At 38.4% G+C, this 14,026-nt stretch overlaps 4 protein-coding genes and 1 long non-coding RNA gene across 8 annotated transcripts; 3 read left to right on the top strand and 2 right to left on the bottom strand.

Moving 5' to 3' along the window:
* Window positions 1–1,434: 1,434 nt before the first annotated feature.
* CSN6 (COP9 signalosome subunit 6) lies at window positions 1,435–3,140 on the bottom strand. Of its 2 annotated transcripts, none has more exons than XM_026814661.1 (6): window positions 3,020–3,140; window positions 2,663–2,946; window positions 2,304–2,587; window positions 2,067–2,232; window positions 1,814–2,007; window positions 1,435–1,739 (listed from the first exon to the last, which is right to left on the bottom strand). In XM_026814661.1, exons 2-6 carry the CDS (start codon window positions 2,895–2,897, stop codon window positions 1,599–1,601), a joined length of 1,020 nt encoding a protein of 339 aa, XP_026670462.1. In that variant the 5' UTR covers window positions 2,898–2,946; window positions 3,020–3,140; the 3' UTR covers window positions 1,435–1,598. The 2 variants fall into 2 exon arrangements, with proteins under 2 accessions (XP_026670462.1, XP_017882114.1); XM_018026625.2 differs by having other exon boundaries at window positions 2,663–2,922.
* A 346-nt stretch (window positions 3,141–3,486) lies between these two features.
* On the top strand, window positions 3,487–5,227 carry LOC108626132 (phosphatidate cytidylyltransferase, mitochondrial). The gene is made up of 2 exons (XM_018026624.1): window positions 3,487–3,578; window positions 3,652–5,227. Exon 2 carries the CDS (start codon window positions 4,029–4,031, stop codon window positions 5,139–5,141), a length of 1,113 nt encoding a protein of 370 aa, XP_017882113.1. The 5' UTR covers window positions 3,487–3,578; window positions 3,652–4,028; the 3' UTR covers window positions 5,142–5,227.
* LOC108626130 (protein starmaker) lies at window positions 3,514–8,101 on the top strand. Of its 3 annotated transcripts, none has more exons than XM_018026620.1 (5): window positions 3,514–3,602; window positions 5,443–6,937; window positions 7,007–7,180; window positions 7,248–7,388; window positions 7,460–8,101. In XM_018026620.1, exons 2-5 carry the CDS (start codon window positions 5,456–5,458, stop codon window positions 7,619–7,621), a joined length of 1,959 nt encoding a protein of 652 aa, XP_017882109.1. In that variant the 5' UTR covers window positions 3,514–3,602; window positions 5,443–5,455; the 3' UTR covers window positions 7,622–8,101. The 3 variants fall into 3 exon arrangements, with proteins under 3 accessions (XP_017882109.1, XP_017882110.1, XP_026670456.1); XM_018026621.2 differs by having other exon boundaries at window positions 3,520–3,608; XM_026814655.1 differs by lacking the exon at window positions 3,514–3,602 and adding an exon at window positions 5,164–5,247.
* Window positions 8,102–8,301: 200 nt separating this feature from the next.
* On the top strand, window positions 8,302–12,914 carry LOC108626131 (E3 ubiquitin-protein ligase RNF167). The gene is made up of 8 exons (XM_018026622.2): window positions 8,302–8,883; window positions 9,557–9,866; window positions 9,943–10,135; window positions 10,211–10,419; window positions 10,498–10,672; window positions 10,747–10,905; window positions 10,983–11,213; window positions 11,300–12,914. Exons 2-8 carry the CDS (start codon window positions 9,687–9,689, stop codon window positions 11,509–11,511), a joined length of 1,359 nt encoding a protein of 452 aa, XP_017882111.1. The 5' UTR covers window positions 8,302–8,883; window positions 9,557–9,686; the 3' UTR covers window positions 11,512–12,914.
* A 470-nt stretch (window positions 12,915–13,384) lies between these two features.
* LOC108626134 (uncharacterized) lies at window positions 13,385–14,026 on the bottom strand. The gene is made up of 2 exons (XR_001916678.2): window positions 13,502–14,026; window positions 13,385–13,427 (listed from the first exon to the last, which is right to left on the bottom strand). It is a non-coding gene; the product is annotated as an uncharacterized LOC108626134 (long non-coding RNA).

Below are 14,026 nucleotides of genomic sequence, written 5' to 3'. Positions count from 1 at the left end.
GATTTGTACCGAGAGTATTTATAAATGATCGTGTTTCTTGTTACAAACCACTGTTTAGATACCTAGAGACAATAGTCCACAAACCAGTGGATTGCTACCCATAGCTACAGGTAACTGGGGATGCGGATCCCGGTTGAAAGGGGATCCACAATTGAAGCTCGTCATTCAATGGCTTGCCGCTTCTCTAGCGGGAGTACCAAAGTTGATTTACTTCACAGCAGGGAATACGAAATTATCGAAGGTAGCGAATAAAATAACGCACGCTATACTACTGCTTTGTGTACAATTCTAATTTTTAATGTGGCCCCTTTAGTTAGATACTGTCTGTAGAGTACTCGTGGACAGACACTGGTCCGTCGGCGATTTAGTTGCGGCGACCTTAAGATTTGCTTTACGAACTATCGAGGAAAGAACGGAAGGAAGGAACACTCTGTTCGAAGAGATCATCGGTATGGATAAGCCAAGTCCTTAGCCTGATATAATGCTGTCTGTGCTGGTAGATATTCTGGCTACCATGATCGAAGACAGCTAATTTAATACTTGAATACGAAGAGTACAACGCGCGATCCTCTATGTTTCGTGTAATTCGTGAAAGTATTATTTAACGGAAAGAACAGTCGGTCTTTTCAAATTTATACGAATCAAAAAGAGACGTGGATTTTTATACTCGAATATCTCATATCAATGTAATATCAAACGTCGCACAACTAAATGTACAAAAGATTACCTGAGACCCAAGGTACACGTACAGGTGATATCAAAAATTGCTATTACATTGCACGAAAGGTCTGACAACTTTTGCCATAATGAAATTCTTCAAAGTTTAAATAGATCTAGTCACGAAGAGAGTCAATCCTGTTTTACGTTTACATAAAGTACGTAACTGCATATAGTTACTGCAATAAGTGATGAGGCACAATATATATATAATACTATATTTTGTACAGTATAATATTTCTAAGTAATTATTATATATCAATGCAAAGTACGTACATATAATAATCGCATAGATTTTTAGAAAGATTTTTAGTCGTATTTTATAGGCCGCCTTTTTATATTGAATATAATTTATATACAAAACAGATTCTATAAATGATACAAATCAAATATAAGGAGAAAGTAATGTGGCCTCTGAAAATAAAAAAAGATATATATATACCTACTGCAAGAAGTCTTCCAAAAAAAAACCAACAAAAGAAAAAGCGTAATAATATATCGTATCAACCGTTTGTGTATGTGTTCCTCGGTGTACGTTTTCTTTCGAACAATATTACTGTAGGACATGTCGGAAAATTGTTTGTATGTACGTCGCGTGTATGAAGAAAGTATAAGTATGAAAGTACATGAACCATACATGCATCAATAAATTTATACGATAGCCATATGCATATATGTACATACAATTTGATCGTTTGTGTGTCGAAATGAAATATATCAAGATTCACTTCGCTTTTATATTTAATTTTAAGGCTTACAATGTTATATATTACTAAGACTTACAATATGAATTCCTTTAATACCAGGAGCAATTATTATAATTTACGGTGTAAAAAGAAGAGTATCGTAAACAATTATTATTAATGACTTCTATTACCTTATCACAAAAAGAGACTTCGGAGGCGACGACCGACACCTTGCCTATCGTACAAAATATTGAACTTGTTAACGAACTGATTAATGTTGTTACAACCTTTCGTTATAATACCGAGATAAGTCATCAAGCCGAAATCGTTGCATTGCTGAAAATATAAGACAGAATACGTTAAGCACGCAGATACAGTTGTTTCTTAGACACAGTATAGAATATACTTACGTTATAAAAATCGGCTTTAAACTTCGGATTATTTAAAACTGGCAATCTGTGTCCTAGAGAACAGGCCGCTCTCAAAACTTCGTGGTTCCCTTTCAGTTCTCCGTTCTGTACAGCTTGTACATACTTCAAAACTAATTTCACTCTCGAATGGAGCATTTTTATTGCACTATGTTGCGCAGTAAGATGTTCCGCAACTACAACAAGTGATCCCAATTGAAATATCTTGTCTTCGTGTATCTGAATCATTAATTACCTAACGAACTCTCCCCTTGATCATTGCTACACATTCTAGCTACATGATCTACTCCGATTCGCTCTGCTTCCTCTGTGGCTAACGTGTAAGTCAACGGAACAAAGAGCATCGTTGCCTCTCCGTTAACCAGGTCAATCACCGATTCATACATAGAAACAGAAAGTTGCTGTAAAATGGAACCATCTGATTAAACAGCTGATACATTTGCATGTAAGACTGGTAATAACAATTGCGTACGTCAGTATTTTTCGGTCTTGGATCAAGCTTCAATAGTACAGGGCTTTCATTGATCTCACAAAGCTGCTTGTGCACTGCTATGTCTCTATCATTGGGCATATCTCCTGTAGTGTACCAGCCGAGGAAATCCATATCACTGAATACTTGTTTAAACTGTTCTTCCTTGGTATTGTAATAATCTCTATCAATTATAATATCATCTTTAATGCAGGTAAATAACAATTCGAACGAATTCATGATTTCTATATTGCGGCCTTTCTGTTTGCCAATAAGTGCTCCATAAACTGTAAGAATAAACTAACTGTGAAGAGCACTGGTAATATAAGGAACAAATACGATATGGTGTTAAATATATATACCTAATTGATCTGTTCCTTCCTGGGCACGAAGTCTGGTCCAGTGTTCGCTAACGTTCATTATAACTAAAGGATGGAGGCTGATCGAAACAGAGCCAACGGTACCCGAAGATGCCATCACTTTGATAGCACTAGGAGGATTTGCCGATGAGGTGCCACTATTTTTGCCACTATTGTCCTCGTCAACTTCCATCGGTGTATCAGTTGAACCCGCTGCATTACTTTCATCAACTTCCATGCTGTTCAATTGCAGATCTTCGTTTCTATTGTATATATACAACGAACGTCTGAATTATTAATGCATCGACCTAGCACTTGCCCAGATCGATTTTCTCGTTATATATTACTACTGTACCGTACCAGGTGGTAATTAAACTTGACGTTTCAACTAAATTTTCAGTGTTTGATTTGGATGGTCTAATCTAAAGCTGAAGGCATTGCAATAATTGTGAATTCCCTGGATTTTAAAGCAGTGGTGGGAGTAACATTGTGCCAGATGCTACACGAAAAATGCACTAGCATAGAAGAATTCCTACGGGCGGAATTTAAATTATCAATCTTTTTTTACATAAAAGTAATTTCGATTGCCTTCAGAAACTTCACAATAACTTCAAGTTTCGAACAGTTTAATAATTCCTCCCTTAGAGCATTCGCAATATGTACGTTACTCTTTTGTTCGCGACAATACATGTGAGAAAGAGAGCGCGCATCCTGAAGCTTTGAAGCCTGAAGCTGGTGACTGGTGCGGTGATGAACGAAGTGAACGTAAATCCACGTAAATCCAAATCGTGTGTGTTTCCGATGTAGATGCACACAGTAAAGCCCAGTAAAATGTTACGTTGCAATTTAACATTAATTTACAATCGTTTAGAATAAATGAGACTACCGACTAAAGTTCTTGCATAGTATTAAATCATCGGTATAGGATTTACGACGAGCTTAAGTAAGTGTACGTATGTATTGATGATACGATTGACGAAGAAACGTTTTAGGTTAAACGGAATGGATCTCGATTAAATACAGGGCGCAGTTGATTAGAATTGTCAAAAGATTTTCACCGTTTCGTATCGAAACTGTAGGAAGATTTGGGACTTGGGACCGAAAGTATTTGTTTCACTTCGGCTGACACGTATTATATGTATTATTCTTCAACGCTGCGTTTCGTGTTTCGATTGTAGCCGAAAAATTTGATAGTACAAGACAAATCAACTGTACTCTAATTAAATTTGCATGTAAGAACAGTTACAGTAATACTGGTCAGTGATCAGACTAAGATTCTTACTTTAATATTCAAGGACAAACGAACATTATGCAGAGTTAAAGATATTGGATACATTCGCATAGATTATATTGTTAATATCCCAGTACAATGGAAAAGATAATAGGAAGTCAGCAGCTCAGAGGAATGCTGAAAGGTTTTCCAAAAAATATCAAGTTTTGTTTTGCATATGGATCGGCTGCGTTTAAACAATTGACCAATCTATCTAATAATATGGTGGACCTTGTTTTCGTTGTTCGTAACGTGAACCAATGGCACGCCGAGAATTTAGAGCTTAATCCTAAACACTACGCCCAGCCGATGAGATTTTTCGGACACAGAGTCATTACTAATATACAAGAAAATTGGGGTGCTAAAATATATTACAATACGTTAGTTAAAATGACCGACGGGCATATTATCAAGTATGGGATAGTTTCCGAGGTTTCGTTGATAGAAGATTTGTTAGATTGGAACGATCTTTACTTAGCGGGAAGATTGCACAAGCCAGTTAAAGTATTGGTGGAACCGAGCGAAAGCTCTCAGCTGCCTACAGCCCTAGTACAAAATTTGCATTCGGCCGTGCACGCCGCATTACTGTTGCTCCCACAACACTTCACGGAAGTCGAGTTCTATAAAACTATAGCTGGCCTGTCTTACAATGGTGATTTTCGAATGACCTTCGGTGAGAATAAAGAAAAGATTAGCAACATCGTGTTGCCTCAGCTGGCGCATTTTAAAGAATTGTATACTCCGATCTTGCAACACTTCGAAAATTACGTGGACATTCCGAAGTCTGAGGCCATGGTCGCTCAGTGCTCTCAGGATACGAGTCCGACGACAAAGATACACCATTTAAATCAGTTGCCTAGAATACCACAGGTGAAGCTTGTCAGGGCATGGTCTCAGGGTCCACGATCGAAGGACACGGAGGACTGTCTACGCGCGATCGCTTACGATCCCGAATGCGGTCAGATACTAGATCAATGTTTGAGAGAGATCGTCTGGAAGTCGAGCGTTACTCAGAGTCTAAAGGGGATCGTCACTGCTGGATTTGTCAAATCTGTTCAATACAGTACAGCGAAAATAATAAAGATGTTGCAAACGGGTCAGCAACCGAGTTCCCTTCAACTAGAAGCGGGTCAGAGCAAAGTCGACAGCATAGTAGAAAGCGTGAAGAGTCGTACGCAACCAAAGACAACCGAGAAACGTGTAGAGCAATAACATCTATTTCACCGATACTTTAATCCTGTCACGTGTACCGTATTTCACATGCAACTGTGTTTTTAATAAAGTCCTCGTTTGGCCAAGTTTTGTCTGTCTTTCTTAGGTATTATTTAATGCCTTATTGTATCGAAATATTTATACAAAATACATACAAGTACTGGTGTCCTGTTCTACCGATCTGAATATTTAGTATTGTTACAAATACGACGCGCCCTTATGTATGATGATAGCGTGTTTCCTCTATAATGTATTAATGTGTGAATGGATGAGTAAAATATCCTGCTTGTGGTACTTTCAGCAAGTAACTAATCATGACGACAATGGATTCTGATTCCGAAAGCCAAGACAGTGACGACGGACGACGGTTTCGTTTCGAAGCTACTCGTAAAGACACTGTACAAGGGAAACTATCGAGGTCAGAATCGGAACAGGAGTTTGGCTGCAATGCTGCTGGATTATACGAAGACAGAAAAGACAAACCTAAACATAGCTGTAACAGGGGAGAGCACAGACTTCTGAGAGACCAAGATATCAATGATAAAGATTCGAAGCACTCCACCAGGAACTCGAGACATTCTTCGGAGTCAAGAAGCTTAAGACACGAGGATAAAGAGCATAGGAACGCGAGGGATTCCGGTACGGATTCGAAGCACAAAACTAGGTCGATGAAACGCCATAAGAATAGGGATCGGAGCGAGCACCGAAGCAACAGGTCCCAGGAACGGTGTCGTAGCAGAAACGAGAACGATAGATTTCAAAGTGACAAGCACAGAAACAAATCTCGTGATAAGTGTAGACACCACTCTTCCGAAAAGAGTCACGATAAGTCTCATATAAGATCCGCGGATCACGGTAAGCCTCGAGGAGAATCGGAGAAATGCAACACGTATAGGAAGATGTCAACTAAGGGGAGTGAGGAGCAAGAGTACTCGTCGAAACACATAGAACAGAGTCGTAGCGGTCACGAAGAAGAAATGAAAAGAGATCTTTCGGCGGAGAGTCAGGAGTTGAACTTATCTGAATTCGATATTTTGTCGGAGACCGATGGGAACATGTCTGACAGCTCGGACGTTAAAAGTAAGAGTCCGCCGTCGAAAAAGAGGAATTTAGACGATGGATACGAGAACGCGTCGAAAAAGCAACTGATTAACGAATTCGAACCGTTTGAAGGATCGTTAAAGGTAAATGAGAGGAAAGACGATGTGTTACATGGTTCCAGTAATAATCATTCTGGTACCATTTCAGATTCCACATTAGGTACCGGAAGTATGAATGTTAGCGAACGAACTTCCTTAAGCGCTGATAATAGTGAATCAATGAAAGCAACGAATATTGCACTGTCGGAAGAAAAGATTATCATTTATGGACCGCCGTTACCGCCGCAACTTTTAGCTAATTCCTCGAACGACACGGAACTCGAAAACGATAAGCATTTCATAGGACCTAGCTTGCCAAAAAGTGATGAGAGTGAAACAATCGAAAATCCTACATTGAGTGATGACGCGACGCACGAAGATTCTGATTCTGTTTTTGGTCCAGCATTGCCACCCCATTTATTAAAGCAACAAAGTAACGACGAAACGGTCAGGAGAGTCATAGGTCCTACGCTCCCAAGTGATTTCCAGTCATTCAATAGTGACGAGATAAATCAGATGGAGACGGACGAAAAAGAAGAAGAAGAAGAAGACGATATCGGTCCATTACCTGCCGATCATCCAGCATTAGAAACTAACTATGTCCATAAACAATTGGAACGAAGAGCACAACGAATTAAAAACGAACAGAAACACGAGGTAAAGGAGATAACTTATAATTCAATGTAAATGTATTCGACAATTGGAACATAATAAATAATGTTTTAGGATAATAATACGTTGAATCAACGAGAGGAATGGATGACCGAGTTACCGTCGGCTCAAGTCAATAACTTAGGGCTGACATCAAGAAAATTCCGGATCAAAGAGGGACCAGATATGACTGACAGATCTTGCTGGACTGATACCCCTGCAAAAAAGGCTGAGAGAAAGAGGCGACAAGTGCGTACAGCATATTTTATGTTCGCCATGCATGTTAAAGCAATTACATAAGTAATTTAAATTCCAGGAAGAAGAGAAACTGTACGAAGCATCGAGAACAGTGACCACCGAAATGCCTAAGAAGAATGAAACCGAGAAGACAAAGGGTAAAAAATCCGAAAAGTCACTTTTAGAGATACACCAGAGCAAACTGCGAAAGAAAAAAAAGGTATCTGGTTGCTAAATAATCTCGCGCTTTTTTTTATCGTGATAGCCTAACAGATGGAATGTTTATTGCAGAAGGAAGAGAAGGAAGCTAAATCATCTGGCCTGACGATTAGAAGACCGTTCGACAGAGATACTGATTTACAAATCAATCGGTTCGATCAGACTCGAAAAAATGCTATTATCAATAAAGCACAATACTTGGATGAAAGGTTCTCCCGTGGAAAATTTTCATGAAATTAAATTACGTATTTTACTTAATTATTGAAATGAAACAAACCAATTGTAAATTAAATTAATTTGATGTAAGCAATGTTGCTTATAATGAGTGCCTTCGACTATAAACGTTCATTTAAGATCAAACTCTTCTGTTCTTTGTTTTTAAGCAACACTTCTTTCATAATTTATTCAACGCTCTTGATGATCGCGGTTGTAGGGATTGTTTGAACGTAGTTCTTTTGAAGTTATTCTGTCGACAAGTACGAAGTACCATAATATAAATTTGATTATGTGATTTGTGGATATTAAACTGCTAGGCACGTGTATGTACATTCTGTTCTCGACACTGACTTCTTAAATAATTCATCGTACTAACTCGAACGTCTGTATTTATAAGGACTTGTATGTTTCAAAAATGATCATTCGTCATATCTGTGATGTGTATACTATGCATAACATTCTATAGTATGAAATATAAGTAAAAAAGAATCAAACGTACATGTAATTGTCAATTTCATGAAACGTAAAATACATTTTAAGTTTCAATATGATCGTTTAAGAATCTTCCGATGTAATAAATATAGGAAAGACTGTCTCGTAAACCATCGAGGATAAAAATCTGTAATATCGAGCTGACCTTTAATTGAGTTTAAATTTAGCGCTCGTGTCACGTGACGTGTACAAATGTCCGGCATGGGTTTATCGGATAGTTCCGCAGAAAAATAGAGGAAAAAGTGTGCCTATGACATCCGCGTGACTCCAGCGATCAAATTACCTATAGATCTTTTCTCATTAATCAGAACAGTTCCATAAATTAGTGTATTTCGCAGAATAGTACGAGTATCTCATATCGAAACGTACACATAGCTATGAACAAGTAAATGCCTCGATACCCGAATCTCAGCCTTTGACGTTTACTCGCAAATTTTACTTTACGGACTACATAATTCGGTATCGTCGTACGTCGTGCCTATATAGATGCGATTTTATCGTGAGGATTACATTGTTAGATTTCGCTAGTGAACGATCACTACGGGAAGAGCAGGGAAGAGATTCGTGTAACCTCGGCAAGACGGAGTATGACATGCGATGTGTAAAGGTGTAAACGGTGTGCATCTATTGCACTTGCACACTCTCGGATAATATCAGATAATATCTTCTGAATTACGGGTGTGAATGCATGTGCATGCATCTACAGTATATCTCACGAACCCATTGAACGTCCCCTGCGTATTATACGTAAAGTTTTTTCCTGGATGAAGAAAGGAGAAAGAATATCAGTACGTATATCACATTATGTATGTACGTACACACATACGACGTACATATGCATAACAAATAACAAATGGCAGGAAATTTACATGCCGTTAAACTTACGCGCATTTATCCATTTATTATTATTATTATTATATATGCTTGTTTTTGCGCATGTATGTATATCACGTTTAGATGCATCAATCATTATCCTGATTGATGCATATTAACGAATTGATTGTTATCGTCTAAGCCTCCGCTACTATTTTCTACGCCAACATGTCAAACTGAGATTACAACCGTGTTTTACGCGTCAACTTGACAATTTCCGTTTTGTATAAACAAACGGGAGGAAGAGAGACAGTGACAGGGGGATCATATTATCTTGCGGACTGTTTATTGTACAGTTAGAATGATCCAACGCTGATTAAATAATGTTAAGATTCTTGCCACACTACTTTGTACGCGTCACGTTTCTCGTTCTGTGAGTCACTAACTGTACGGGTCAAATCGCTGTGCGCGTCATTTTTCTTTATCTTTTACACAAGGAATATACAAGTTCACGTTAAATATGTGTAATATAGAAAAGCAGAACAATAATTTAAGATACTTGATCGAAAGTGCTATCCGTGTACGGCTGGTTAACTGTTATTTTAGCATAACACTGAGAACTAATCTGTGAAAATGTTGTAATTACAGGATAACATTATTTCGTTCCTCAAAATGGATATGTTAGTATTTTGGATACGTTAAACGACGTATAATGAGGCTCTTTTTGATATAATATCAAGGTTGAACAAGACGGTGGATAATTTTGACATCTTAAAAAATGAGACAGTGTTGCTCGAGCCATCAACTTCAGTTGTGGCTTATGTACCTTGTTTTCTGTGCGATGTACACCAAAGCCGATATCTTAGTATTCTCTGCTGCTGCAAGACATCAGATCGAAGAAGAATTCAGAGACATGCCTGCTAGATTCGGAGGTTTGATTCCATCTGATGGGATTAAGGTACTTTCGATAGATAATCGAATTTTTATTATTACTTTGTATCAGCGAGTGTATAATCAATGGGAAATTTGATTAGGGCATGGTTGTATATGCAGACCCACCTACTGCATGCCACGAAATACAAGGTCCTCCCAATAGTACCACTTACAATAGTAATTGGATAGCCTTAATTGCTCGCTATAATTGTAGCTTTGAAAGGAAAGTAAGAATCGCACAGAAAGCTGGATTCGATGCTGTAATAATACATAACGTAGATAGCAACGAACTAGGTAATGATTCTCATTATGGTCAATTATAACAGTTTTATATTGTCGAATGTTTCACTGGTTTGAACTTTGTTACAGAACCGATGCAAGCCAATGATCCAGTAGGAATATTGATACCATCCGTATTTGTCAGTGAAATAACAGGATTGATTATTAAGAAGAATTATTTATACGATCAGTTGTATTTCGTATTGATCAACAATGATACACCGTTCAATATCACGCATGTACTCTTGCCTTTTGCTATCGTCGTCGGGATCTGTTTTCTAGTCATGTTTACTTTTATGGTGAGAATCATACGATTGAATGAAACGTATCGAACGCTTTATGACTCCTCTTAACTCTCATTCTTTCCTGTATTGCAGATCGTTAGATGTATTAAAGATAGAAGAAGGCAAAGGAGGCATAGACTACCAAATTCAAGTTTAAAGAAGATTCCTACACACAAGTATACAAAAGGTGATCCGTACGAGACATGCGCTATTTGCTTAGACGACTACGCCGAAGGCGAAAAATTGAGAGTTTTACCTTGTGCACACGGTTCGTATCTATCGAAAAAAAATTGTAAATGTTAACGGAACATTCCCAACGATGACGTGCTGATTTGTTTCTAGCTTATCACACGAAATGTATTGACCCCTGGCTAACAAAGAATCGCAGGGTTTGCCCTGTTTGCAAGCGGAAAGTTTTCGCAGCGGACGAACAAGTTGTTAGTGACGAAAGTGATTCGGACGCCGACGACACGACGCCTTTGATCCGTGACGTGTATCAGAGTACGAGAAACTTTTATCTGTCTGTATTTTTAAAGACTCGCGTTATTTGATTTTCATTGTTGTAATTATTTCGTCAGGTACTCAGGGCGGAACGTTTTCACAGCAGAGAGAGAATCCTTTTACTAATGCTCGAATACCATCACGCGAACGCGGTAGATCGCCCTGGAGGGATTATCATAGCCATTTAAGCAACAGTAGCTCTGATTCTGAACAATCCTTTGGCACACCGGAAGATGAGGGTCACGTAGGCGCCGGGGAACCATCCAGTGGAACTGTTTTCAGACCGTACGATATTCACAGCATTAACGGTAATTATTGTTCTCGCAAATGAATGAAATCAGGGAAACCACAGAGATCAACGAAGAACATAACGATCTTACTGTTTTACTGTTAGGCGAATTACCAGAGCTGGAATGTTCCGTGAGCAGTACCAAGCCTCATACGGTGAACTTGTGTGCGGACGCGTACGGGTTCGCAGCTCCGGTAGTTCAGGTTACAGATCGCAACGCGCGAACTGCAGGTAATTCACATAATTCAGTAACAAACGAAAGCGAGGCCACTAATTTGATCAGCGCGGACAACGGTAGGAATGATGTTACTGCATAAAGTTCAATTCGATCCGTCTTCTGTTACACGTTTATAACTTGTGATACGTTCACTTAAGATAATGCAAAATTTCGTATGTATAATTATCGATGATTCATATTTGTGAAAAAAAAGATGGATTTTCCGAATGCTTTAATTGTCTCGGAGTTTATTTCAAAGAACTAGCGCCTGGAATGTCATCGTTTATGCATGGCATACACGGCCAATAATCTGTAAACATTTCCCATGTGTCGAACATTCGCTGTTTTCTAAGCATTTTTTTACAATCTTTTGTTGTTAAATAAGTGACGATTTCATACTGATAAAAATGATCTGCTGTTCTTTTAAATAATAAGGATGATTTGTTACTTTATCAATTTGCTTTAATTAAAGTGATCTTACATAGAAACGTATATATGAAAATGATTTATTCTTAACAGTTAAGACTGCAAGTTCTTCAGATATACTATGCCCGCGCACATGTCGGTTTCTAAAATGCTGTCCTCGAAATTGATTTCAACCTTCGTTCATTTAAAATCAGTCGATTTCGTATTTATAGCTTCCCGAGGCCTAAGTATTTTATCCTCGCACGTAATTATTAATTCGTACACATTTACCTCACCTTACAGTTAGTCACTACAGTAAATAGATACCTTTGTTTAATACAAGAAATAGTCACGGATTTAATTATCTCACGTTAACATAACTCGATGATCGTCGACGACACGTACCTATGACGCAAAAGGAGAAATGTATTTTAACAATATGATTTGTTGGATGAGTTTGTAAATATTATTTGTTATTGTACATACATATATAATATACATACATATATATAAACATATTATGTATAAGTTAGAAGAGTAAAATGATAATCTTCTTTAATGCAGGACATGGAGAAAATAATGAAATGCTATAAAACTTTAGATGTTATTTGGATCAGTTAGTGTGTTTAACATCAATAAACCTTTTTCTCAACGAATTTTCGTAAATAATAAGAATACGTGTGACATCGGTTACTGATTTTGTAAGGAGGGTAAAATAAAACGTAATAAGGGATATTTCATAAATTAAGTTCTCGACGGAGATTATCTATGGAGAATTTGTATTTATCGTAGCGTTTTCCATTTTCTAATGACGACGCAAGTTAATCGATCGACGTGTTACACAGATAGTTCTTATTAATTGATCGGTATGTTTAAAAAAAAGTAAAAGAAGAATTGGAGGACGCTTGTATAAAGCTGTGTAAATAGGTCGGTGTGAATGATCTTGTTAAGTGTGCGTGGGTAGTATGTATATGTATATGTATATTGTACAATGTCAAAGGATGGATTTTTAACCGGTCATTTCGATGTTCGAATCGGACTTGCTATTATAATTTTACGCTAGATGTATTACTGAAATAAAAATAAATGATATTTGTATTTTACGTTTCGGTGAGAGCTGCATGCTTGAAATTCAAATATCGACAATACGGGATTAGCGAAGTGATATAGCCGGATTGTTGTAGGATGTATAGAGGAAAAATAAGCAGTGGAATGTTATTAAAAGGGGAGATGGGGGCGGTGTAGGAAAGTTCTGCGGTTGCACGGAGGAAAAGAGGTTCCTAACACCGTCTAGAAAAAGCGAGTGGCCGCACGTGACGATACAATGCCATTTGAATTCGCCTCCTTCTCGTATAAAATTCGCTCGGAGACGGTTACGATGACTAGGTTAGATCGTGCCTTGCGCCTCGTTCCTCGCACCGCTTCGGCCTCTTCAACTTCCCGAACAGCCTCATCCTCTCCACCTTCGCTATCACAGCAACCCCGATTTCTTCCTCCACCTCTGAATCTTTCTTATTCATCCTCTTCATCTTTCCCACATAACGTTCGACATTCATTTTGTTTTTTTACCTCTTCGCTGCTGTTCGATCACAAAATCGAGCACGTTCGATTCTACAATTAATTCGAATATCAACGATGTCGAATTCAGGAACATGCAATTGCAATCATGTGAAATTATATAGTACAATTTGTCGATACGTCGGTATGTGAAGTACAGTTCCATTTCAATGTTTGGTACAGTGGACAGTGACAATAAATTCAAATATCGAATGTAACACTAATGAAGGATACGGAGCGAGACAGAAGATTGAACAAATGTTTTTCTAATTCATTAGCGACATGCGAAACGTCCCGTCACGCGAATCGTATCGGAACGATCTTCGATCGAAGAATAGACAAATAGAAAAGGGGAAGGAAGCATAATTTACACGTTACCGCGAATTGCTGGAGTGATAATCGAACGGGCTACTCGTTCGCGTGACTAACCCGCCGCTGTTGCGAGTTATCGATTCGCGAATATATTTCTCTTGGTCCCGCGTGGTCATGCGCGGCGATACTCTCGACCTAACTTTGAAACAGGGAGCGTGTGCAGAAGAGGAACAGGGAGGGTGAGAGGGAGGGAGGACACGCTGCGAAATGTCCTTGATAGGATTCGGCTGCCCGTGTATGCGTATATCCGTGCGCAAGGAAAACGTGCTCGCTCCCGATGT

Source organism: Ceratina calcarata, unplaced genomic scaffold (assembly GCF_001652005.2).
Source record: "Ceratina calcarata isolate Rehan_Ccalc_2016 unplaced genomic scaffold, ASM165200v1 scaffold39.2, whole genome shotgun sequence".
Classification (NCBI taxonomy): Eukaryota; Metazoa; Arthropoda; class Insecta; order Hymenoptera; family Apidae; genus Ceratina; species Ceratina calcarata.
Note: the sequence above shows the minus strand (reverse complement) of the source record. Positions and strands in the feature narration are given on the sequence as shown.

Bases quoted from the DNA above. Each gene is read 5' to 3' on its own strand.
- CSN6 (XM_026814661.1), bottom strand. From the start codon at position 2,897: ATGGAAGTTGATGAAAGTAATGCAGCGGGTTCAACTGATACACCGATG. The intron at 2,588-2,662 runs GTATATATATTT...TTATTCTTACAG, and splicing joins GGAAGGAACAGATCAATTAG to TTTATGGAGCACTTATTGGC. The intron at 1,740-1,813 runs GTAAGTATATTC...TTATATTTTCAG, and splicing joins TTAAAGCCGATTTTTATAAC to CAATGCAACGATTTCGGCTT.
- LOC108626132 (XM_018026624.1), top strand. From the start codon at position 4,029: ATGGAAAAGATAATAGGAAGTCAGCAGCTCAGAGGAATGCTGAAAGGT.
- LOC108626130 (XM_018026620.1), top strand. From the start codon at position 5,456: ATGACGACAATGGATTCTGATTCCGAAAGCCAAGACAGTGACGACGGA. The intron at 7,181-7,247 runs GTGCGTACAGCA...TTTAAATTCCAG, and splicing joins CTGAGAGAAAGAGGCGACAA to GAAGAAGAGAAACTGTACGA. The intron at 7,389-7,459 runs GTATCTGGTTGC...TGTTTATTGCAG, and splicing joins AACTGCGAAAGAAAAAAAAG to AAGGAAGAGAAGGAAGCTAA.
- LOC108626131 (XM_018026622.2), top strand. From the start codon at position 9,687: ATGAGACAGTGTTGCTCGAGCCATCAACTTCAGTTGTGGCTTATGTAC. The intron at 10,420-10,497 runs GTGAGAATCATA...CCTGTATTGCAG, and splicing joins TAGTCATGTTTACTTTTATG to ATCGTTAGATGTATTAAAGA. The intron at 11,214-11,299 runs GTAATTATTGTT...TTTTACTGTTAG, and splicing joins CGATATTCACAGCATTAACG to GCGAATTACCAGAGCTGGAA.